General features: G+C 43.1%; 1 protein-coding gene across 1 annotated transcript in view; it reads right to left on the bottom strand.

The window, feature by feature from the left end:
- Nucleotides 1-23708, bottom strand: part of HEATR3 (HEAT repeat containing 3) — a 121468-nt gene that overhangs the window by 47836 nt on the left and 49924 nt on the right. The window contains exons 7-11 of the mRNA XM_073604998.1: nt 13593-13867; nt 9522-9612; nt 7232-7386; nt 372-454; nt 123-259 (exon numbers count right to left, since the gene is read on the bottom strand). Coding sequence (XP_073461099.1) covers nt 123-259; nt 372-454; nt 7232-7386; nt 9522-9612; nt 13593-13867 — 741 coding nt within the window. The remainder of the gene's footprint in view (nt 1-122; nt 260-371; nt 455-7231; nt 7387-9521; nt 9613-13592; nt 13868-23708) is intronic.

Consider the following 23708-nt stretch of genomic DNA (forward strand, 5'->3'; position numbering starts at 1 on the left):
CCTGAAGGCACACCAGGGTAACTTGGCACCCTGGTTGGAAAATACTGTTGTAAATTAGATTATTGTGGTTATGGGCAGGGACAAAAACGCAGGCGCTTTACACTCCGATTCAAGGTACCTACCTAACTGTGTGAAGACTAATTGTGACAAGTGTTTAGAAAGTTCCTGTAATGCAGGGGCTCCACCCAGGTTCTCTATGTCCATCACTGACAAAATGTTATGTAAGCACGTCAGTGCCCTGCACTGCACACTGTAAATCCTGCAACACAGTAACAAAATAACACTGTTAGACTAAGAGTGATTACAACTGGTGCTATCAATCTTAGACAAAACCAGAAACAAGCAATAAACAATGACAAAAAAGAAAATACTTTGTAATTAATGGCTTCCATGTTGCATTCTGTTTACAAATCTGCAGTGCATTGCCATCAGGGAACCAAGTCTTTTCGAATACCTAAAGAAAAAGAAAGAAAATCAAAAAACTGCAGCAAATATAAAAGTGAAGCTCCAACTTTGTAACCACCCCCTCCCTTTCTTCTAAGACTACAATATAGTATTCTAGAAAACTTTAGTTCCCATTCCTCATTTCTAATCTAATGGTACTCTAAAACACACTTTTCTTAAAAGGACTTTTTAAATTTTGTGCAATTAGTGCAAACTTGTCGCTTGACAGACAAGTTAACATGTTACACCCATATCCAGGATGTAACATGTTACCAAAGAGCACCAGCCTGCATCCCTGTGGTCCCCCACTGTGACAGACCTGTCCTACAAGGAAAGAAGGAAGGGCAGGAATAGGTCTTTCAAATCCCTAGATCACTGCGTAGGCATTAACAGCTAATCAGCCCAAACATTTACATGTCCATATGATTTTTCATTGCTGTAAGTGCATTTGGTTTTAAACGTTTCCAAGCAGTAAACCAAGCAGTATTACTTCACTCTCTTCAATGGTATATTTTAAACTACAATAATGGGAACCTTGTAAATCGGAGAAGGAAGGAAAGAGACCCATCCATTTGTGCAGGATAAAGACCATGCGGTTTTGAATCATATTGCTGGTGAGTGGAGACTCAGAAGGGGAGCACAGAGTGGCACTGAAATCTTCACAGGAAGGAATCAACTATGTTTGGCACTTTTTCTGCATGGATGGACTCTCAATTATGATTGCACAACAATGGACTTATTGATTGCATGTGCACTATATATTAGTTTATTTAATATTAGTTCAACACAGGAGCAGCACTAAGTTTAATATTGCCTATTGTCATTCTATGGGGTCTTTGAGCTTACACGATAGCAGCAGCTTCTTGGTACACAAGATATATTTTAGAATTCACAATGTATTGGGATATTTAATATTTCACAGATAGTGTAGCACATAGAACCATAGCGCATGTATTTTCACTATTTCAGCGACAGCTAAATCACTTACAGAGGTAAGCGCAGCATTCACTGGATGGTAGGGGAAGGGTGTAGTGTTTTTTTTTTTCCATTTTTTGTGAAAATGTGAATTTACACTTTAACTGTATAATTTGTAGCCTGGGTGCAGTTCCACTAAATTAATTTCAGTGCCCTAAATAAATGGTGATACCATTGTTTAGAAAAATGACCAGTTACACTTACCGGTAACGTTGTTTCTGGGAAGTCTTCCAGGACGGCACCCTGAGAGATGACTGGTCCTCCTGACAGGAAACACAATCAAGATAGAGGTTAAAAACCCCGCCCCTCCCTGTGCTCCTCAGTTGTGAAAAAGTATTGACCCACACCAGTGCACGAAAGTGAAAACAAAAACACCTCCAATGTATAACTATATAATAATACAAACAGGGTGGGAAGTAGGCCTGCCGTCCTGGAAGACTTCCCAGAAACACAGTTACCGGTAAGTGTAACTGGTCATTTTCTCAAGTCGTCTTCCAGGACGGCACCCTGAGAGAAGAACAAGTAGCTCAGGCCTACCTTAGGGAGGGACAACAGCCTGCAGGACCTTTCTGCCGAAGGCCAGGTCCTGGGGTGACAGAAGTTCCACTCTGTAATGTTTCAGGAATGTGTTCTGACTTGACCAAGTTGCGGCTTTACAAATTTGATCTACCAATGCTCCGGCCCTTTCTGCCCAAGAGGTCACCAGAGACCGTGTAGAGTGAGCTTTAAGATTAGCTGGGACTGTATGATCTGTTTGCTCGTAAGCTATGGAAATAGCCTGTCTGATCCATCTAGCAATAGTCGTCCTAGAGGCCTGCTCTCCTCTTCGAGTGCCACAAAAACTGACCAACAGATGCTGTGACTTTCTGAACTCTTACTCTCTCTAGATAAAGCAACAGACATCTCCTGACATCTAAAGTATGAAAAGCCCCTTCCTTCTCGTTCTGTGGATTGAGACAGAAGGATGGTAAGATAATCTCCTGCGACCTATGGAAGCGCGAAGCCACCTTAGGAAGGTACAAAGGGTCCTGCCTGAGAATGACTCTCTCCTCTAATAGGTGAAAAAAAGGCTCCTTCATAGAAAGAGCATGCAAATCGCCCACCCTTCTGGCTGTGGTAACAGCCAGAAGGAAGGCAGTCTTAAAAGAAAGCAATCTAACTGAAGATTGAGCCAACGGCTCAAAAGGTGCCCTGGTCAGGGCTTCCAAGACTAAAGATAAATCCCACGGTGGAAATTCCTTCATTTGCACTGGGGAAAGTCTCTCTCTAGCCGTCAAAAATCTCTTTACCAAAGGATCTAGAGCCAATTTAATATCCAGAAAGCTAGACAAAGCTGCCACCTGAACCCTAAGAGTCTTGGTTGCCAAACCTCGTTCTACTCCCTCCTGCAGGAAGTCTAAGGTTACTGGAATATCTTTCTGAGGGGCCCCTCTCGCTTCACACCAATGGGAGAAGACCCCCCAGACCCTCAACAACAGGGTGTCAATCACTCTCTCAGAGCACCCCTTTTAGCGCAGGCTCTCCCTCTCAAAAGCCAGGCCGTTAACCTGAAGAAACCGGGATTCAGATGGCAAAGAGGGCCTTGAAGCAGAAGATCCTGACGTTCTGGAAGCTGAAACGGAGGGGATACCGCCCAGTTCCACAACGTGGGAAACCAGGTCCTCTTGGGCCACCAGGGGGCAATCAAGATCAGATTGCCCCTGGCCCAACTCAGTCTTTGAAGGACTCTCGGAATCAGGGCTAAGGGAGGAAAGGCATTGACTAGACTGAAACCCCATTCCTGAGCTAATGCGTCCACCCCCTCGGACCCTTGTTCTCTGGAGAGGGAAAAAAATCTTTTGACTCTCCTGTTTGCCCTGCGGGCAAAGAGGTCTATCTCTGGCGTGCCGAGCTGGTGACAGACCAGGGAGAACACTTCGGGATTCAATTCCCATTCCCCCTGTTGGACTGTCTGTTGACTGAGGAAATCTGCTTTTATGTTGAAAACCCCCCTTATGTGCACCGCAGAGATCGAGGGTATTCTTTGTTCTGCCCATTCCAGAATCTCCTGCACCAAACTCATCAGTGAGAGCGACCGTGTACCCCCCTGACGATTCAGGAAAGCCTGTCGTAGAATTGTCAGAGGATCTGAACCTCTCTCCCCCTGACTCTGCTCTCGAACGCTTTTAGAGCCTCCCTGACTGCTAGCAATTCCCTGAAATTGGACAAAGCAGTTCTCTGTAGTCTGTCCCACACACCCTGAGCCTGGAGCTCCTCTAGATGGGCCCCCCATCCCCACGAGCTCGCATCGGTTGTTAACCTGACAGGCTGGAACTGGGACCAAAGATGACCTGCCCCCAACCTTTGAGGGTTGAGCCACCAAAGCAAAGACTTCCTTACCTCTTGAGGGACGGAAACCAGAATGTCCAATGATTCCTTCTTTCCATCCCATGAGGATAGCAGGAAGCTCTGCAGGGGTCTGGAGTGGAGCTGGGCCCAAGGTACTGCCGGAATACATGAAGTCATGAGCCCTAGAATCCTCATGATCAATCTTCGGGGCACTACCCCCTGACACAGGATTGAAGACACTGAAGAGACCAGTGCTTCTATTCTTTCCTGTGGGAGGATCAGCTTTTGCCCCGAGTCCACCCACAGGCCCAGGTAGAGCTTGGTCTGAGAAGGAGTCAGGGAGGACTTCTCGCGACTGATCAACCATCCCAGGGACTCCAAGGTGGATATCACCTTGTCCAGATCCAGGAGAAGGGACTCCCTTGTAAAGGTTGTAGACCAACAGGTCGTCTAGATAAGGGATCAGAGAGATCCCCTGAAGGTGCAGGTAGGAGACGACCTCTGCAAGGATCTTTGTAAAAACTCTTGGGCTGGCCCCCAGCCCGAAGGGTAGGGCCTGAAATTGCCAGTGCTGGGTACCCTGATCTGTGCGAATAGCAAAACGAAGGAATGTCTGGTGTTCCGGCAGAATGGGAATATGCAGATATGCATCCTTCAGGTCTATGGTGGCCATGAAAACCTCCCTCAACAAATGCTTTCTGACCGTGTACACCGATTCCATGCAAAACTTCTTGTATCGCAGGAAAGTGTTTAATCTCTTTAGATTCAAAATTAACCGGAATTTTCCCGATGGTTTTGGAACTACGAAGACGTGGGAATAAAAACCCCATCTTCGTTGATCCATCGGTACTGGGAGAATGACCCTCTGGTCTGCCAACTGCCCCACACTCTCTATGAGACCTATAGCCTTTGGCCTTTCTTTGGGTAGGAAAATTAGTAGAAACGACTGGGGAGGCCTGGAAACAAACTCTAGTCTGTAGCCCTCTCTTATCCATTGAAGGACAAGAGGACTCCGGGCTACCTGCCCCCACTGTGTGACAAATTGTGCAAGCCTCCCCCCTACTTTGGTGCTGGCGTCACTTGGAGTCCTTGTCTGCGGCTTTTGGGCCGGAGAAAAGGAGACCTCCTTTTTGTTTGCCTTTCCCAACACCCCATTTCTTGCCCTCCTTACGGTCCTTAAACCGGTTGTTGACCTGGGGGCCTCGAAAAATTTTTCTACCCTTCTTAGGTTTCACAGGAAATTTCTTTCCTTTTTCCGTGGATCTGGAGAGGGTCTGGTCCAACCCTGCACCAAACAGGAGGGACCCCTCAAAAGGTAGGCCACATAATCTCGTCTTGGACGTGTGGTCTCCATCCCAAGTCTTAACCCATATGGTTCTTCTGGCTGAATTAAGAAGTGCTGCCGTCTTTGCCAAAGTACGTACGGACTTGACTGCAGCGACCGCAAGAAATGCTACCGCCTTACCAATTACTTCCAGGGAGTCCAAAAGATCTCTGGACTTGGAAGTACATGCCACATGATCCATCAACTTATTAAGCCACATATTCGTATTTCTGGCTATACAGGCTGAAGCTCAAGCTGGGCTAAATGTCGCCGTATTGGCCTCCCAGGCTCTGCGCAAAAGGGTCTCGGACCTGCGGTCCATTTGGTCCCGAATGTTACCTGCGTCCTCAAAAGACAGGTCTGATTGTTTAGACACTTGAGCCAAAGATGCGTCAAGTTTGGGTAATTTAAAAAAACTTCTCCTCCTCCTCCTTGAAAGGGTACCTGCGCTTCCAGGTCTTAAACTTTAGAAGTTTCTTTTCTGGTCCCTCCTGTTTGGTGCAGGGTTGGACCAGACCCTCTCCAGATCCACGGAAAAATAATGTTTTTGAGAGACTGGTGGATAGGCAGCACCCTGGACTAAGCCTTAGACAAACCCCGATACATCTTATCCTGTGCAGAAATCTGTGCCTCTGGCTCCTGGATTTCCTCTGAAGCATAAATTGCCCCTAGGAGGCCCTCCATATCATCTGTAGAGAAAATATGTCTGCCTGATCTGGAGTTTCCCTCTTCCTCCTGGCTATCCTCTACGTCTTCCCCTTCCTCAAGGAGACTATGACCGGGGTCTTCCACTTTCTCCGCCTCCTCCTCAGAGCCCTGAGAAGATGGCGGTCTCTGTGGTACAGTGCTTACCCGTCTACTAATTGTAGAAGCACTTTCCTGGGAGGATGAGCCCTCTCTGCTATCCTGCCTAGTATTAAGGCTAGCCTGAAAAGCTTTAAGGGTGGACAGCATTTCAGATTGAACTGAGAGAAAATCTCAACTTCTGAAGTCTCCTTCCCAGACAACTTGTGTATGCACTTGTAAAAGGCTTCGTGTGTTCTGCTGTCAATTTGTCATTGCAGTACCCACATCTCTTGGATCGGGAAGGATTTTTGGACTTAGGTCTACTGGTAACACTCTGGGTCTCTGTCTCTGGAAGAAAAGAAGCCCGTTTTAGCCAGTAAAAATGAATTTACCAAAGACCCCTTGTGAGGGTAAGGCTAGGGGAACCACCCCCTCCCTTACACCCTCCAGCCTGGTAGACTCACCCCCAGTGGCCTCCAAAATGGCTGCTGAAGTAGACTCTTCTTGCTCCATTTTAAAACAAGCGAGTAGTAGACGCCTGCTCCTTGCCCAACAATGCTGCCCCCACTGACAGGAATCTACATCCTTTTAAAAGCTGGTACCTGTAGTCCCTGAGCAGCAGGCTCCCTCCTCACGCCATTACGAACGCTGCCATCATGCCGAGGGCCTGCAGGGCCGGAACCGCTCTAGCGACAGGCGCGCCGTGACATCACTTTCAAGCGGAACGAACCACCACAAAATGGCACAGACGGACAAGCACACGCCGCCAGCGACTAGAGTGGAGAGGAGAGCCAGCAGATCCCTGCACACGAGACCGCTCACCATACCCACGGGGGTGGGGGGGGGGAGAACCCCGGCTAAGAGGCAGACTGGATGGCAAGATCAACCTCCTGACTCCGTCAGGTAAGGAGAGGGGAAGCAGGAAACATGGAGTCCTTGGAGTTCTGGAGACTCCCAGTGCCCAGGATCCTCCAGTTCTCACGAGGGGCTCTTCACCGCCCCCCTGAGAAATAGGGAAAAGAACCCCCCAGGAAGGGCAAGCCCTACCAGACCCAGAGGCTTCTCAAGCCTGCGGTCTAGCACCCAGGGGGAGACTTCCATCCCACGGCCTTAGGTCTATTAGCAAAAAAACAAAAAAAACAAAAAAAAACTGTTTCGCTGTGGGGAAACACAATCAAAAACTGAGGAGCACAGGGAGGGGCGGGGTTTTTAACCTCTATCTTGATTGTGTTTCCTGACAGGAGGACCAGTCATCTCTCAGGGTGCCCTCCTCGAAGATGACTTGAGAAACATTTATTATCTGAATTTTTTTTTGACCCACAGGATACCACATTACATAACCACAGATGAAAGGTATGCCATTTTTCCCTGTACCTTTTTTGGGATAACATGATCAAGGAGAGCTGAGTGAACTTCAGCAGACAAGCACAGTGGAGTAAGAAGCTGGCCTCCATCAGCCACAGATTTCTCCAAACTAAATTCACTCTCATCGCTGCTGGAGAGCTCTTCCCACTCGTCATCAGAAGGTTCTGGGGATTAAAAAAAAAAAAAAAAAAAGTTATTTAATTGATTTACTGCAATAATGGGCAAAAAAGCATAAAAATTACAGCTATATCCCAAAACAGGATTGTGCTACAGTCCATGAATAATGTGGCTCCAAACAACACGCGTAGTAAGTCCCAATCACAACTACTTGACAAAAAAACAAAACACTTGCAAAGAGGATTCTCAGTAAAATATAAAAACTCCCAACATTTCTTAAACTGAAGTTAAAGCAGATCCTACCCACCCACTTTGCATCATTGAACTCCTACCTCCCCTCCTCTCACACAAGCATGTTATTTTTTTTTCCTAGCACTTTTCTTTTTTGGACCACTGCCAACACTTCCGGGATACTACCCTCGAGGAAATTGACAGCCCAGTCGCCCTCAGACTACTGCGATAGGGATGTTACAGAAGGCATTGGGGTAATCTAAAGCGCATGTGCTTGCTGAAAGAACCCAACAGACAGCCAGCCCCTGATGACTCAAGTACAGAAAAAAGTGGCATGGAACCCAGTACACGGTGTCAGAACACAACAAGACATTGCTGTAGTCACTGAACATGTGTGTTTTGAGAATAACCCAGTAAGAGGAGGGGATAAAAAAAACAAACAAACACACAAAACAAGCTTGGGGTGAAGATCCTCTTTAGGGGTTCATTTACACCACAATCCCTGCATTCAGTGTGTGATTTTGCATGTGCGTGCACATACATTTGCGGTATGTTTGGGCAATTTATATGTGCACCCTGTTCAAGTGCATCCCAGTGTAAGAAAATGCAGCATGCTTTTTTTTTTTTCTTTTTTTTTTTTTTAAACGCACATGAAAGTACTGCAATGGTGTAAAGTAGGCTTATTGAAATGCATTCCTGTTTTTTGCATATGCGTTCCCATTGCATTTAAAATTTGTTCAAACTGCTCATAGTGTAAATAAGCCCCAAAAAAGTGGATCAGTGGTAAAAGTGAATTCATTTTTGGTTGAATATGTTTTTATTAAGGTTTACCAGAAGTACAGTAAAAAAGGTATAAGAATCAAGAGTAACAGATGATAACTCCAGCAAATCACATACATTCAGGCATATACGCAAGCAATATAAAGCATGTGAATAAAAAACAGAAAAAAGACAAAAAAAACATGCTATACATAAATCGCCAGCTGTACACCACAGGCGGGAGATTGAGGTAACAAGCTATAAACAGCAATGGACCCATATGGGTTTATCAGAAGTCCAAGAGGTACAATGGTTAACTGAGTGATTTGGGGAGAACAGGGAAAGAAGAGAGAGAGGAAAAAAAAAAAAAAAAAAAAAAAAAAAAGAGTGGGGAGTGGGCTGTGGGATCGGTCCATCATATCTGAATCCAAGGCTTGTGAAACCTGAACTATGGGTAGTTAATGCATGCAAAGACAAAAAAGAATGGAAATCAGGGCAAACCCAACCAGGGTTGCCCAAAAGCTCATCAGTGCCCCATAGATTTATTAGAAGGTGTCATGAGCTCGTCTGCAGAGGAGAGAACTAAAAAGGGGACCCGAACATCCAGATGTCCATTAAAAGTGCCAGTTATTTAATCAGTTGGAGGCAGAAAAATGTATTCAGATATACCATAAAGTAGAAGGTTTAACCCAGGAATAGATACCATTATAAAAATTTGAAAAATGGTGTTCCAGAATGTCTTTATCTGAGGGCACTCCCACCAGATATGCATATACGTACCTCATCCAGTGTGGCAACGCCAGCAACTCCCTGGGGCTGAGGGAAAGACATGGTGACAGGGTCCTTATACCATCAGGATAGCAATTTATAAATTTTTCTCCTGGGCATAGCAGGAAACAGAGGATTTATACATAAAAGTAAAAGCTGCGTGCCACGGGACCACAACCTGGTAAAGGTCGGTAGGGTCAAATAAGTGTGTTGTCATTTAGATTTGTACACGGAAGAAAGTAAAAGTGAATTTTAGATATCAAGCGATCATTATGAAATGGTTTCCCTCCCTGCTATCTGATGGGTTTGTGTATAAGACCAAAGCAACCGTGCCTTAATTAGTAACGTGTTGCAGCCAATATTAGTGCAGTACAAACCAATCATTTGAAAAACTGAAAAATGTATTGTTTAGAAAAATACAAACCATTACTGCAGCACATGTTAACAATCATTTCCAGCGCAGATTTCTGAGCCACCAATAAGCAGGATGCTTGCTTCAGCTCTTCATTTGACGCCTAGAGAAAAAGTAACACAAAATGGACATTATTGGTGTGATGGCGACAGTGCAGTGGAGTATATTTTCCCCATCCAATGATCATGGCTTTGTGTGCCTTTACTGATTCCATTTACTACACTAGTACTACAATTGTGCAGAAAGCCAATTTAAGGACTTTCCTAAGATATAGGCTGGGTTCACACTAGTGCGAACACAGACATTGCATGTGATTCGCAACACACTGCTGTTCAGATTACATGCAATGTCTGGAGGATGCAAATTCAGCTAGTTTGTATAGATGAATTTGCATCGCATTTGGACCGAAATGGTTCAGGACCCTTTTGGTCCGCACTGGAATCGGATCGCATCGGTGTTCTCACCCATGCGATCAATTCTTGAACCATTTCACAGTACGCACTGCAATCTGCGAACCAATCTGGGGGTGTCATCAACTTTACATTGACATCCACACAGAACCAAGCCTTAAATGTTACACTTCCACACTGCAGCTTTGGTAGTTTTTTTTTTTTCTCATTGCAAGACATTTTTGTCTACCTCTTAAAGCTGAACCCCCCAATAAAATGACCCCCCCCCCCAAAAAAAAAAAAAAAAAAAGAAAGAAAAATTCCCCCTGCAGTGGGGCTCATCCCTCACTGCAAATGTTAAATTCTCATTTCTGCTTAAGGTACCAGAAAAAAAAATTAAAGCACATTTACCTACTCTCACTCTGGTAGGCTCTTCTCGTTTCACCATTTCCTCTTATAGGGCGTACACACGGTCGGACTTTGTTCGGACATTCCGACAACAAAATCCTAGGATTTTTTCTGACGGATGTTGGCTCAAACTTGTCTTGCATACACACGGTCACACAAAGTTGTCGGAAAATCCGATCGTTCTAAACGCGGTGACGTAAAACACGTACGTCGGGACTATAAACGGGGCAGTGGCCAATAGCTTTCATCTCTTTATTTATTCTGAGCACGCGTGGCACTTTGTCCGTCGGATTTGTGTACACACGATCTGAATTTCCGACAACGGATTTTGTTGTCGGAAAATTTTATCTCCTGCTCTCCAACTTTGTGTGTCGGAAAATCCGATGGAAAATGTCCGATGGAGCCCACACGGGGTCGGAATTTACGACAACACGCTCCGATCGGACATTTTCCATCGGAAAATCCGACCGTGTGTACTGGGCATTAGTCTTTTCTCATCAGAGCTCTGGCTGGTGGCCACAGCTGTGAGATCACGAAGGGCCATCAGTCCTTCACTGTAAATGAGGATGCCGAGGGCCCACCAGAGTTCAGCTTTAAATTTCAACTCCAGTTAGATTTAAAATACACAAATTAATGCCATTCTGTATTCATTAATACCAGGGTGGATATAAAATCAATGATTTAAAAAAAAATAATAATTTTGATTTAAAATCGATTTTTATTTTTTTAATTACATGCTTTTGGCGTAAAAATCTATCCAAAGATAGTTTTCTATTTAAGATACATTAATAATTTAGTTATTTCAGCATGAAATAGAGATTCGTTATGTAGCATGAGGCTGTATATTCTGCATATTTAAATTTTTGGTAAACTTATTCAATGAATCTAAGCTCTGCAAGCCGAGATGACATGCACTGCATTGATGCATTCACACAATTTCACAGTAACCATGAAATAAACCAATGTTCGGGAATATTCATTTATCCCATTGTTTTGCAAATCTATGTACACTACAAACTGTATGATTGAACCGGTTCTGATATCGCTGTTTTACTAACCTGACAGCTTATTATTCTAAATAGGAAACCTTAATTTTGTTTGCAAATATTAAAGATTCTAACTATCAGCAAGAATAAGTCCTTACATTTAAAGAGCACCTGTCATTTCAGATTCATCATGGCAGTGCCTGTTAGCGGACATCCACTCACCTGCTGCCGCCACGTCCCTCACCTTGCATCACCAGCCGTCCCATTAAAGTGAATGGGACGGTCGGTGAGTCAACAGCGGGTCAGAAGAGGATCTGCTGCGGGACAGAAAGGACAGTTGCTCTTTAAAAATTATTATTTAAAAATCGAGTTGATTTAACCACTTCAATACAGGGCCTATTCTGGCACTTCTCTCCTACATGTAAATTCATCATTTTTTTGCTAGAAAATTACTCAGAACCCCCAAACGTTATATATGGGGTTTTAGCAGACACCCTAGGGAATAAAATGGCGGTCATTGCAACTTTTTATCTTGCACGGTATTTGCGCAATAATTTTCCAAACGCTTTTTTTTTTTTTGGAAAAAAACGGTTTCACGGATTAAAATAATAAAAAAACAGTAAAATTAGCCCAATTTTTTTGTATAATGTGAAAGATGATGTTACGCCGAGTAAATAGATACCTAACATGTCACGCGTTAAAACTGAGCACACTCATGGAATGGCGCCAAACTTCGGTACTTAATCTCCATAGGTGACGCTTTGAAAACATTTACAGGTTAGCAGTTTAGAGTTAAAGAGGAGGTCTAGTGCTAGAATTGTTGCATATGCTCTAACGCACGCGGCGATGCCTCACATGTGTGGTTTGAACGACGTTTACATTTGTGGGCGGGACTTGTGTGTGCGTTCGCTTTTAAGTGCAAGCTACCGGGGACAGGGCGTTTAAAAATTTTTTTTTTTTATTTTACTTAATTTTTAAAACATTTTTACACTTTTTTTTTACATTTTTTATTTTTTAGATCACTTTTATTCCTATTACAAGGAATGTAAACATCCCTTGTAATAGGAATCTATTGTGACAGGTCCTCTTTATAGAGAGATGCAGGGTCAATAAGACCCCACATCTCTCCTCCAGGCTGGAAAGCATGAGATCAAGAAAAAAAAAAAAAAAAAAAAATACACCGATCTCATGCTGACAGCCGCGATTGCAGCTTTGTTTACATCCGGTAACCCGGGTGTGACGTCATAACGTCGTGCCCAGGCCTCAGACGGTCATAGAAATGACTGGTGACCATCTGGTCACCGGAAATCTCTATAGTCGTCATCCGGCGCCGGCTGATTCTTTCTCCGGGCCCCAGATGGCACGGGAGAGCCCAGAGAAGCACTGGATGGTGGCTGGAGGGGGGGGGGGGTAGAGGTCCCCTCCCGTCGCCTATAAGAACGATCAAGCAGCGGAACTGCTGCTACGATTGTGCTTAATCGTGCACAGAATCGCAGGCTGGAAAGAACGATATCTGAATGATGCCTGTAGCTGCAGGCATCATTCAGATAGCCCCGCACAAAGTCAAGGACGTCATATGACTATGTGCGATGTTGAAGTGGTTCAATCAAGCCTTTTTGCTAGTGATTTAAATGAAATCCACCCTGATAAATACATCATTAAATGTACTTTTTTTACCACAAGCAGTGTAAGGTAAACTGGCTTGGTATCTGCCTTATGCCATTATTAGTGCAGCAGAGCTCAGACAGAGAGGGAGAAGCAAAACAGGAAGCCAGTAACGTGGTGCTGCAGTGTCAGACTGAAACAACTCCCATATGTCATATTTCAGCTAAGTAATTTACTTAAAATGAACAGAAAGAAACTGCCTTGTGATACAGATTCAAACTTTTTAAACAAACTAAGAACTTAAAAAATAAAAAAAAATGTACCTGGTATTCCAATTTAGCAAAAAAGTTCATTACCTTTCACATAATCCTCTTTTTCCCTCATTAATACATTTCTATCTTCCATTTTAGCTGCAGTCACAATGTTGACTTGATTTCAAACAGATATTACACCTGTATTTTGTCAATGCAAAGCCTATTAGATTTAGAGAAGTTTTAAAATTAGAACCTGCAAAGCTAGGCTAGTAGATGAAAAGAAATGCTGCATAAAGACCTTCTAAAATGTGGACTCCAGAGAGAAAGGCCAGTTTCCAAAATTAGTCTAAATAGGTCATGTACCTGGATTTTATCTAGAAAGTAATGATGGCAGTTGAAAGGGAAAAAAAAAAAAAAAAAAAAGTGATTTGTTTAACCTACTGGATTCAAATCAGAGAAATCTGCAGGACTCGAGCCTTTGATCACACCATCTGCAATTCCATCATCTTCAGCTAAGGCGCTTTCTTCAGGGCTTGCTGCAGCTTCTTCTGCCTCGGACTCGGCTGTCTTTAAACGCAGACTTTCAACTCCCTTCATCTTCACAATGAATTTCCCAGCATTCAGAGAGAGGACTTCTGACAGTATCCTCATTATAGCATTTACAGTGTCAGCCTGGCTATGTGAAGGAATCCTTTCTTTCAAGTTCCAAACAGTACCTGTGGAAGACATTTATGAAATGAAGACAAATACAAATGACACAGAAAAAGCAAATCCATAGAAAGTGTTTCAGTAACCTATACACATGTTTATTCCAAAGCAGGGGTCTTCAAAACTAAGGCCCTCCAGTTTAGGAACTACAAATTCCCATCATGCCTAGTCATGTCTGAATGTCAGAGTTTTACAATGCCTCATGGGAAGTGTAGTTCCACAACAGCTGGAGGGGCGTAGTCTGAAGAGCCCTGTTCCAAAGGGTAACAATTCTTATGCCTCCAACTACTCTCAATAGCATAGGCTAAATATTGGATGGAATGCAAAAACCCATATACAAACAAAATAGCTTTCGCATAACAGTTTTCCATCCAGCCAACAGGTGGGGCTTTAGTTTCCTTTTAACTATTGGCATAGTATCCTGGCATAGCCAGCACCCCCAGAGACAGAAGTGCTAATACATAATTATACATAAACAAAAAAAGGAAAAAAAAAACACTTGCGTATTACATGTGAAGAACGAATACATCATAATGGCTGCAAGCACGCCTTAAGATATTACAGCAAATAACATCTATAAACAAAGTGCTGCGCTGTAACCATTAAATCATACTAAAGTGCATATGTGAGGAAACATCCATGTGCAAAAAGTGAAAAGTCCCTTCCACACAGAGAAGCCAATGCTCTAATATTTCATTCACAGGACTCACCTTATTACTGTCAGGTTATGGAAAGTACGAAAGGGGGATGCACACAAATTTGTGTGTGTGTGTGTGTGTGTGTGTGTGTGTGTGTGTGTGTCTCCATCTACACGTGTGCATGTGTATATAAAGTATTTATATATAAAATATGTATGGATATGCTGCCCTCTACTGTTAGCTGCCAATATCACAGTGTTATGTATAATTATCTATAAACAAGGTGCTGCGCTCTAACAATTAAACCATATTAAAAAGTCTATGTGAACATCCATGTGCAAAATTAAATTTACCAAATGGAAAAAAGTCCCGCTTATTCCCTGGGATAGATAAAAATGTGATAAGCCAAAGCCTTCATCTCTTGAAGCAGACCACCACCAAAAGAGATGCTTACTGTGTGGCAGGGACCTTCTAATTAAAGACTTTTCATTTGAAAAATGAATTTTGCAGAATGGATTTCTTCACATAAGGATTTTAATATGATTTAAAGTGGTTGTAAAGCCACTTGTAAAAAGTCTCTCCAATCCCCTCTGGTAGATAATGCTATGTAACCCAGTGTGTGATTTTTTTTTTTTTTTTTTTTTTAAAGCCACTGTGTACCTTATTCCATAACACCGTTCGGCGCTCACGTGACCACCCTTGCAGGTACACAGCGGCTTTTTGAATTAAAAAATAAATAAAATTAAAATCACATACACTGGGGAACAGGCAGGATCATCCAGGTATTTCAGGTGATACAAGGGGCCAAATTACACAGCACAAACACTGTGCTGAATAACATGCTTTAAGGGAACAGAATCGATTTGTTTTTGTTTTTTTGTTTTTTTTACGGTTACTAACACTTTAAATGTTACAGTGCAGCACCTTGTTTATAGAGAATTATACATAACACTGATATTAGCAGGTAACAGTAGGGGGGCAGCATATCCATACATATTTTATATATAAATATATGCACACACACACACACACACACCATTCTGGTATCCCCTTGCCTTACTGTCCATACCCTAACAGTAATAAGGAGAGTTCTGCAAATGAAGCACATTGCATGCATCACTGAATGAATTATTAGAACGGTGGCTTCTCTTAAATGATAGCTGGGGATTTAAAGCATAACTAATAGCAAACTTTTTTTTTGCATTTTGGATAGAGTATGGGAGTTAGAACCCATCAAAAAAGGAGAAAAAAAAATCCAAGATTGTTCCATTGCAAAGATTTCCCTTCACTTTCTGTCCTGAAACAGAAAGTGAGGGAAATTCCTCCAAATTGAGGGAGTCATGAGAAATGGTGTCCACACTGGAAGATTATCCCTTCACTCCTTTTCTAGTGACAACCCAAAATGTAAAATTTTCTTTAACTTTCACTCTCGGTGATAATGGTATACAAGACAAATAAAGGTGGTTGAATTTCCTTAATGGAAGCACAGACAGAAATAAAAGCTTGAAACGTGTTCTAACCCCCACTTTACTGTATCTACAAAAAAAAAAAAAAAAAAAAAAGAAGTTTACAGGGCGAATGCTATGTATGGTTCAGTAATCATATCCTTTTTGAATCTGATAAAAATCAAGGATTCATCATCTGAAAAGACCAACTGTAAAGAAAGCTTGTTGCATCGTACGAGCTCAGACCGGCCTGCACAGTATTCTCTTTCTTTGCTGTATTTTCTTGGACAAGCAGCCACTGCATGTGATGTCAAGCATATGGAGTAAAAGCAGCATTTTAGAATTATGAGTACTGGTAATGTTAAAGAGGCCTGATTTAGATGTTTGTCTATCAGCAGCAGGAAAGTCTACATCCAACAATAGGACGGGCAAATCCAGTTATCATACAGGATTAGTAAACGGGGACAAAAGATTTGATGGGCATCTAGCAGCAAACAATTGTCGAACCAATCACTTGTTGCTTGATAAATATACTGTATCTGTCATTTCTTAATACAGATTAAGCAAAAAGATGCACTTAAAAGCGATTGTTAACCCCCCCACCCCCCCCCAAAAAAAAAAAAAAAAAATATGGATCCTGTTCCCTTAAAGCATTAATAAAAGCACAGTGCTTGTTCTGTGTATTTTGGTCCCATGTATTGCGTGAAATCCCTGGCTGATCCTGCCAGTTTCTACCCTCCCTTCTGTATGCTGACCACAATATATCAGGGTGGCTGAGCCCTGACACCAGAGTATGTGCCTCCATCATACGCTGCTATCTGCAGCTCTCCTCTGTCTCCCTCTGTCTTCCCCCCCCCCCCCCTACCTGCCTGTCAGCTCTCACTAGCGCCGCTGTGCTCCTCTCACCACTGCTTCAAAACTAATTGATCACTGTATCATCCCCTCTGTCACATAAAAGCTGTGTCCTAGTGCCTATGCTTTATAGAAAAACAGCCGATTTCTACCCTTTTTAAAAGCATCTTCCAGCAATCACATGACTCCAGGCTTTCTGCTTCTCACCTCCCTTAAGTCAGCAGGGGAATCTCTGCCCTGCCTGCTTGAGATATCAGATAGCAAGAGCTGAGAGCCTGGAATCATGTGATCGCTGTAAGACACTGATAAAACAGGTAGAAATCTGCTTTTTTTGTATAAAAGCACAGGCACTAGGATACAGGTTTTTATGTGACATAAGGGATGATAGCTTTGTTGTATTACCGCATATTGTAGAGAAAACCTTTGATTACGGTCCTTTGTTAAACTTGCTTTCTAAGTTTTATATTGTATTTTTTAGTTCCATGGCACTTCCAAAAACCTGAGTAATGTTACACTGTACGGTCACCTGATGCATATACCTATGGTTTTTGAAGCAAACGGACTGTATATATATGGCTGTTTTACAGATAGGACCAAAAGTTAAAAACGTTATATTACTTGATTGAAGAAAATAAAAATAAAGTTTAACGGCCATTTAACTGATCGCATTTCAGAGACTGCTACAAATATAAGCCAGCCTTGACTCTCTTGGATTCCTCCCTCATGGTCTGATATATACCACTGCCATGGTATTAGTTATTTGAGTGAAACTGGTTCAAACGACCCTCCAAGCTAGAAGGTATGGCCCTGGCCAAAAAAAAAAAAAAAAAAACACAACACACAGCCTGAAGTTACAGAATGTGGCTATGGGGACAAGATCCCTCTGACATTTAAAGAGGAACTGCAGTCTGCTCACAGAATTTTAAATAAAAACCATCTTTGCCATTCTGAAGCTTCCCTCCTACCACTTTGCATATTATCATTTTATATATACTGTGATTCTGTACTTGCCAAATATGCTGCAGAAATCTCCCACCACCGAGTCTGGCTGCATCCATTTTAACTGTGGGCAGCTGAAGCTGCTGCCTGTTCACTTCCTAGATTTACACAGACACACACCTCCAGCTCTACAGCTCTCATTGGCCCTCTTATGACTCATCCGCACTCTTCCTAGCAAACTCTCATGAGCGTGAAAGCGCCGTGCATGATGTCAAGCCGAGGCTAATGTCCAGACAAGAAAGAGGAAGTGAGCTGTATAAGGCATTTACTGGCAGAAAAAAAAATGTTTTACCATCCAAACTTAATACAACAAGAGCAGAAGATTTAATAGATTGAAAGTTTAAAAAATGACTGCAGATCCACTTTAAGTCTCCAGAGTTACCGGGATGCAAAGGACTCCTTTCCAGCCTGGCATGCTGCCTTCAATTGGAAAACGTTAGGTGGTACTGCGCTACGGAATCCACAAACACAATTGACAATGAGATAGAATAGGATATAAAATAGAATAGGCAAATTAATGCCTTAGTGTTCCAAAAGAGAAATCTGCTGCCTCTACAAATAACTGCCATAAGTGGAGCAAGAAATATGTTGGAAAAAGGTGTAGGCGTGGCACTGTTTCTCCTATGGTCTAGTCAAAGATGTATAAGAAAATACTGAGGATTAGGACCTGGTGGTGTACCTCAAAGGTGGGAATAGAAGGATAATGGCCTAATTTATATATATGCAAAACTTTGAATAGATATAACGATCTGCCATATACCATTTGGTGCAATACAGCCTTTAGTGCTACATCCCCTGGTGCACTATGTCAATAATGTGTTATACTCCATGTGGTATGAAGACCATAACTTGTCCTACTCAAATAAAAATAAAAAAAGTGTCACCCCCCTGCCCAAAATTGCAGGGTATATAAAGTGCTAAACTGCAAATAAATGAGGCTGGCCACCGTGTTATACCCTCTGGTATAAAACCACCTATCTGTGCAGTAAACTAAAATGATAAAAAATAGAAACTCTCCATTCTCTATGTGATAAAATTGACCCTCTGTATCAAGACCAGAAGCAAAACACATACATAAAATGAAAAAAATTATATATGTAAAACCACCAACTAATGTGTTACACCCTCTGGGGTGTATAGACCAAACCTATTCTGTGCAGTAAACTAGGATTATAAAAAGTGAGAGTTCTCCATTTTCCAGGTGATCAATGTGGTTACCCTCTGTATCAAAACCCAGAAGCAAGAAAACATATAAAAAAAAAATGTGAATATAAATCGAGTTGGTATAATATTAAATGTGCTTCTTGTGTTTCACCACAGTAATATCCCAAAAGCAAAAACAAAATACTGTACTTCAATCAATAATTCAATGGCAATAATGCAATACTTCAACCAATAATACAGTGGCAATCAGTCCATTCAATGAATAAAGTGACTTGTGCTCAGAAAACAGTGACCAATGGCAATCATTCCATTCAGTAAATAAAGCGACTTGTGCTCAGAACACAGTGTCCATTGCTTCATCAAATATTGGTGCCGATTATCTTTTCAAGTGACAGCAGTGCCAGGTGATATTATCCGTATTGGTAATGTGATTGCACTCACCGGATGACATTACCCCCCCAGGGGTATTATGCCTTCACAGTATGAGCCACTGTGCAGCTCTCTGGGATCCTGCTGGGCAATCTTTAGAACCGTTTTTGCTGGCTTTGGCTTGTTTACTGACTATGCTTCTGTGAGGCCCCAAAGGATGATGGTACTGCTCAATTTCAATATCAACAATAGTCCCTGGATTCTCCTTCTCCCTGTCTAAGCACTACTGCTCAGGGACTGCAAAAAGGCTGATACCAGATGCAATTCAGGTTTTTGAGTGATAAGGATCCAGCAGATCGGGACATCCACATAAGTTTTTGGGAGACTGAATACCCTGAGCGTGGTGAGACCGCCATTGCGGTCATCTCTGCGGGGTAGGCAGACTATTGTTGATATTGAAATTGAGCAGTACCATCATACTTTGGGGCCTCACAGAAGCATAGTCAGTAAACAAGCTAAAGCCAGCAAAAACGGTTCTAAAGATTACCCAGCAGGATCCCAAAGAGCTGGCTCATACTGTGAAGGCATAATACCCCTGGGGGGGTAATGTCATCCGGTGAGTGCAATCACATTACCAATACGGATAATATCACCTGGCACTGCGGTCACTTGAAAAGATAATCGGCACCAATATTTGATGAAGCAATGGACACTGCATTCTGAGCACAAGTCACTTTATTCATTGAATGAACTGATTGCCACTGTATTATTGGTTGAAGTATTGCATTATTGCCATTGAATTATTGGTTGAAGTACAGTATTTTGTTTTTGGGATGTTACTGTGGTGAAACACAAGAAGCACATTTAAATTCATACCAACTCAATTTATATTCACATTTTTTTATATATCTGTTTTCTTGCTTCTGGGTTTTGATACAGAGGGTAACCACATTGATCACCTGGAAAATAGAAAACTCTCACTTTTTATAATCCTAGTTTACTACACAGAATAGGTTTGGTCTATACACCCCAGAGGGTGTAACACATTAGTTGGTGGTTTTACATATATATTTTTTTTCATTTCATGTATGTTTTTTGCTTCTGGCCTTGATACAGAGGGTCAGTTTTATCACATAGAGAGTGGAGAGTTTCTATTCTTTATCATTCTGGTTTACTGCACAGATAGGTGGTTTTATACCAGAGGGTATAACACAGTGGCCAGCCTCATTTATTTGCAGTTTAGCACTTTATATACCCTGCAATTTTGGGCAGAGGGGGGGGTGACACTTTATTTTTATTTGAGCTGGCTTCCATTGTAGGGATCTTCCTGAAGACTGAAAGAACATACCTCCTCAGTCGGATTTCTGAGCCACCAAGCAAGAGAACTTGGTCTTCGTGCCAGACATTGGGCTATACAAGGACTGGAGACAGAAAGTTAGCCAAGTTAGGAATAGACTCAAATATTCCAAATTATGAGGCGGTTCCACAATGATGTCTAAAAGGTTCATCCATACCTCTTGAAGGTCTGGACAATCGGAGCTACATCATCTGCCAAAATCTTTGCCAACTGTTCCCTCCACATGGAGTCATCTAGGTACCCCACAACTGGAACATCCTAAGAGCACAGTAAGGCTAGCACTAGGGCCAGTATCTTGATGGGACACCCAAGATGCCAAATGTAGGTCAAACAGTAGGGTCACAAAATTGAAGTACAGTGGACCCACAGCAATGTGTAGAAATCGCTGATGCACTGGAAAAATGGGGACACGAAGGTACAAATCCTTGATGTCTTCAGGGGCCTTGAGATCTTGAAAGTCTAAGAAGTGCAGGCAGGGGCGTGGCCTGGACCGGCATGGTGTAAGGAGTGAAGAACGGGAGCTCCGCTTGCCTATAATCCGATTCTATATATCCTGGGGTTAAAACTGCTCATTTTCCACCCAGCTCTGGGTTCCTTACTACCCCCTGCCCACGGAGACCATGTCGCCGCCAAAGCAAAAAGCAGATTCAGCCGCTAAACTGGCAAAATACAGGCACACAGACAAGGAGGCTGGGGAAGAAAATGGCGCCGGCTACTCTTCTCACACAGACCCGGCTGCGGAGGATACTGCACGTGTACTGGAAGCTATTTCAGACTGCAAAAGCACATTGACAAGCAAAATTGAGGAGGTAAAAGTCGATGTCTCATTAATCCGCCAGGATTTCCAAAAATTAGGAGACCGGGTCACGGAGACAGAAGCTCGCATCAGCCACGTGGAGGACGAGATACCGCCGCTACAAGTTCACACTGAACGCTTACAACATCAGCTCAACATGGTGCTAGCTAAACAAGACTATATGGAAACTCGTCTCAGGAGATGCAACCTGCGTTTTGTAGGCCTGCCTGAGGGTTCGGAGGGTTCTGACCCCCCCTCATTTTTTGAGAATCTACTTGTTAGCACCTTTGGGAGAGCAGAGTTCTCTGCCTCCTTTGTGGTTGAACGGGTGCACAGGCTGGCAGCTAAACCCCCTCCCCAGGGTGCGCAGCAACGAACATTTATTGCTAAAATGCTCAACTTCCGCAACGCTGTTCTCAGGCTTACCAGACTGAAGGGCAACATCCCCTTTAAAAACAGTGAAATCAAGGTATTCGCAGATTTCTCGGTGGAAGTCCAAAAGAGAGCCCATTTCACAGAAGCTAAACGTCAACTGCGGATCCGCCACTATTCTTATGCGATGCTTTTCCCGGCGAGATTGCGTGTTGCAGGCGAAGATCGTGCACATTTTTTCAACACACCGGAGGCTGTCTTCGCCTGGCTGGAGGATAAAGCGGCGCTGGGCCGTGAGCCTGCCTAATATCCCAGATCCTGAGCGTCTTGCTCAAAGTGTGGAACATGCTCTGCTGCATCTGTGTGCCATTCAGTGTGCTTGAACTTATCCAATCATACAGGTACTGTGCCACGGTTATATATTGTTACCTCTCCCTCTATATCGCACACACTTTCTTTTGTCATGAAGACTACCCCTACCCCCCGGACTGTATTGCTTCCTTCACCCCCGACTGATATACCCCTCTGCTGGCTTAGAAATCCTATATCCATCTCTCCCCACCTATACTATATGCATCCCCCATGGTCGGGCTTGGACAGGAATCCCGTGGGCGGACATGCAGGATAACCCAAATCCCTATATCCTTCTGGCGAGCTATCACCCGCTATGACACCTGGAACAAGGAATTCTGACATTTCGTCCCCTAGACCAGTGGTCTCCCTCCTGCTGCTATTGCTCGCTCTACAGCGAAATATCACCCCCCTAGTTGCAGGTGTCCCCGTGGATCCCGTTACTTCTAATTTTCAATGCAACGTTTGCTTTCAAGCACAAGTAAGGTTTCTCTGGCCTGCCCGGTCCCAGCAAACTGCATTTGATATAAATTGGATGCATTGCTTACCGGGTATGCTAGAGTGTTGATACAGTTACAGATAGAATGTTATGGTTGGTTCAATGTTCGGTTTTTATACTACATGCTGAAGAGTAATGGATTTTCGCGTTTGTTTAAAAGTACAGTCGCTCTGCATTATGGCAAGTCATTGTATGTCTCTGGCCTACAGGACGCTGACTGGCTCCATTTGCCCTGCCCTATCCGATCCGTTTTGGGATCGGCGGGTGGCGTCGTGGGCCCTCCTGATTTTGGGATGGCCCGGGGAGTCATGGGCAATGGATGTCTGGTATCCAACTTTCTGTACCTGCTATTATGGTAGATGTCAAATGTCTCACATGGAATGTGAGGGGTCTCAGGGCAAAGCCTAAACGAAACAGTTCTATCATACCTTAAAAAGCAGCATGCAGACCTCCTGGTGTTGGTTGAAACTCATCTCACAGGTCAACTCCAGATGACACTTAAAAAGCCCAGGGTGGGATGGTTATATCAAGCTCCATATTCTGCCAACTCCAGGGGTATTGCTATACTGGTGGCAAAAACAGTGCAATTTATGTTAATAACCCTCAGGTCTGATCTCCAGGGTAGATTTTCTTTCTGCATGCTAAATTGAATGGCCTAGAATTGTTAATATTAGCATTCTATATACCCCCTCCCTTCCAATTTAATGTCTTACATGAGGGGTTAACATTTATGTCTCAATTTCCTACCGTTCCTGCGATGTGGCTAGGAGATTTTAATAATGTCATGAACAGGGAATTGGACCGTTTATCAATAACACCCCATGATAATCCGTCCCAATCATACACTAGATTTGGTAAAATCCTCACTGATCTGGCCCTTATAGATACATGGAGATACCGTAACCCATTAGATAGGGCATACTCATGCTTCTCCACATCACACAATACCATGTCACGTATTGACCTCATTCTGATATCCCGTACCCTTACTCCTATGCTTGGTGAAG

This window comes from Aquarana catesbeiana, linkage group LG11 (genome assembly GCF_042186555.1).
Source record: "Aquarana catesbeiana isolate 2022-GZ linkage group LG11, ASM4218655v1, whole genome shotgun sequence".
Classification (NCBI taxonomy): domain Eukaryota; kingdom Metazoa; phylum Chordata; class Amphibia; order Anura; family Ranidae; genus Aquarana; species Aquarana catesbeiana.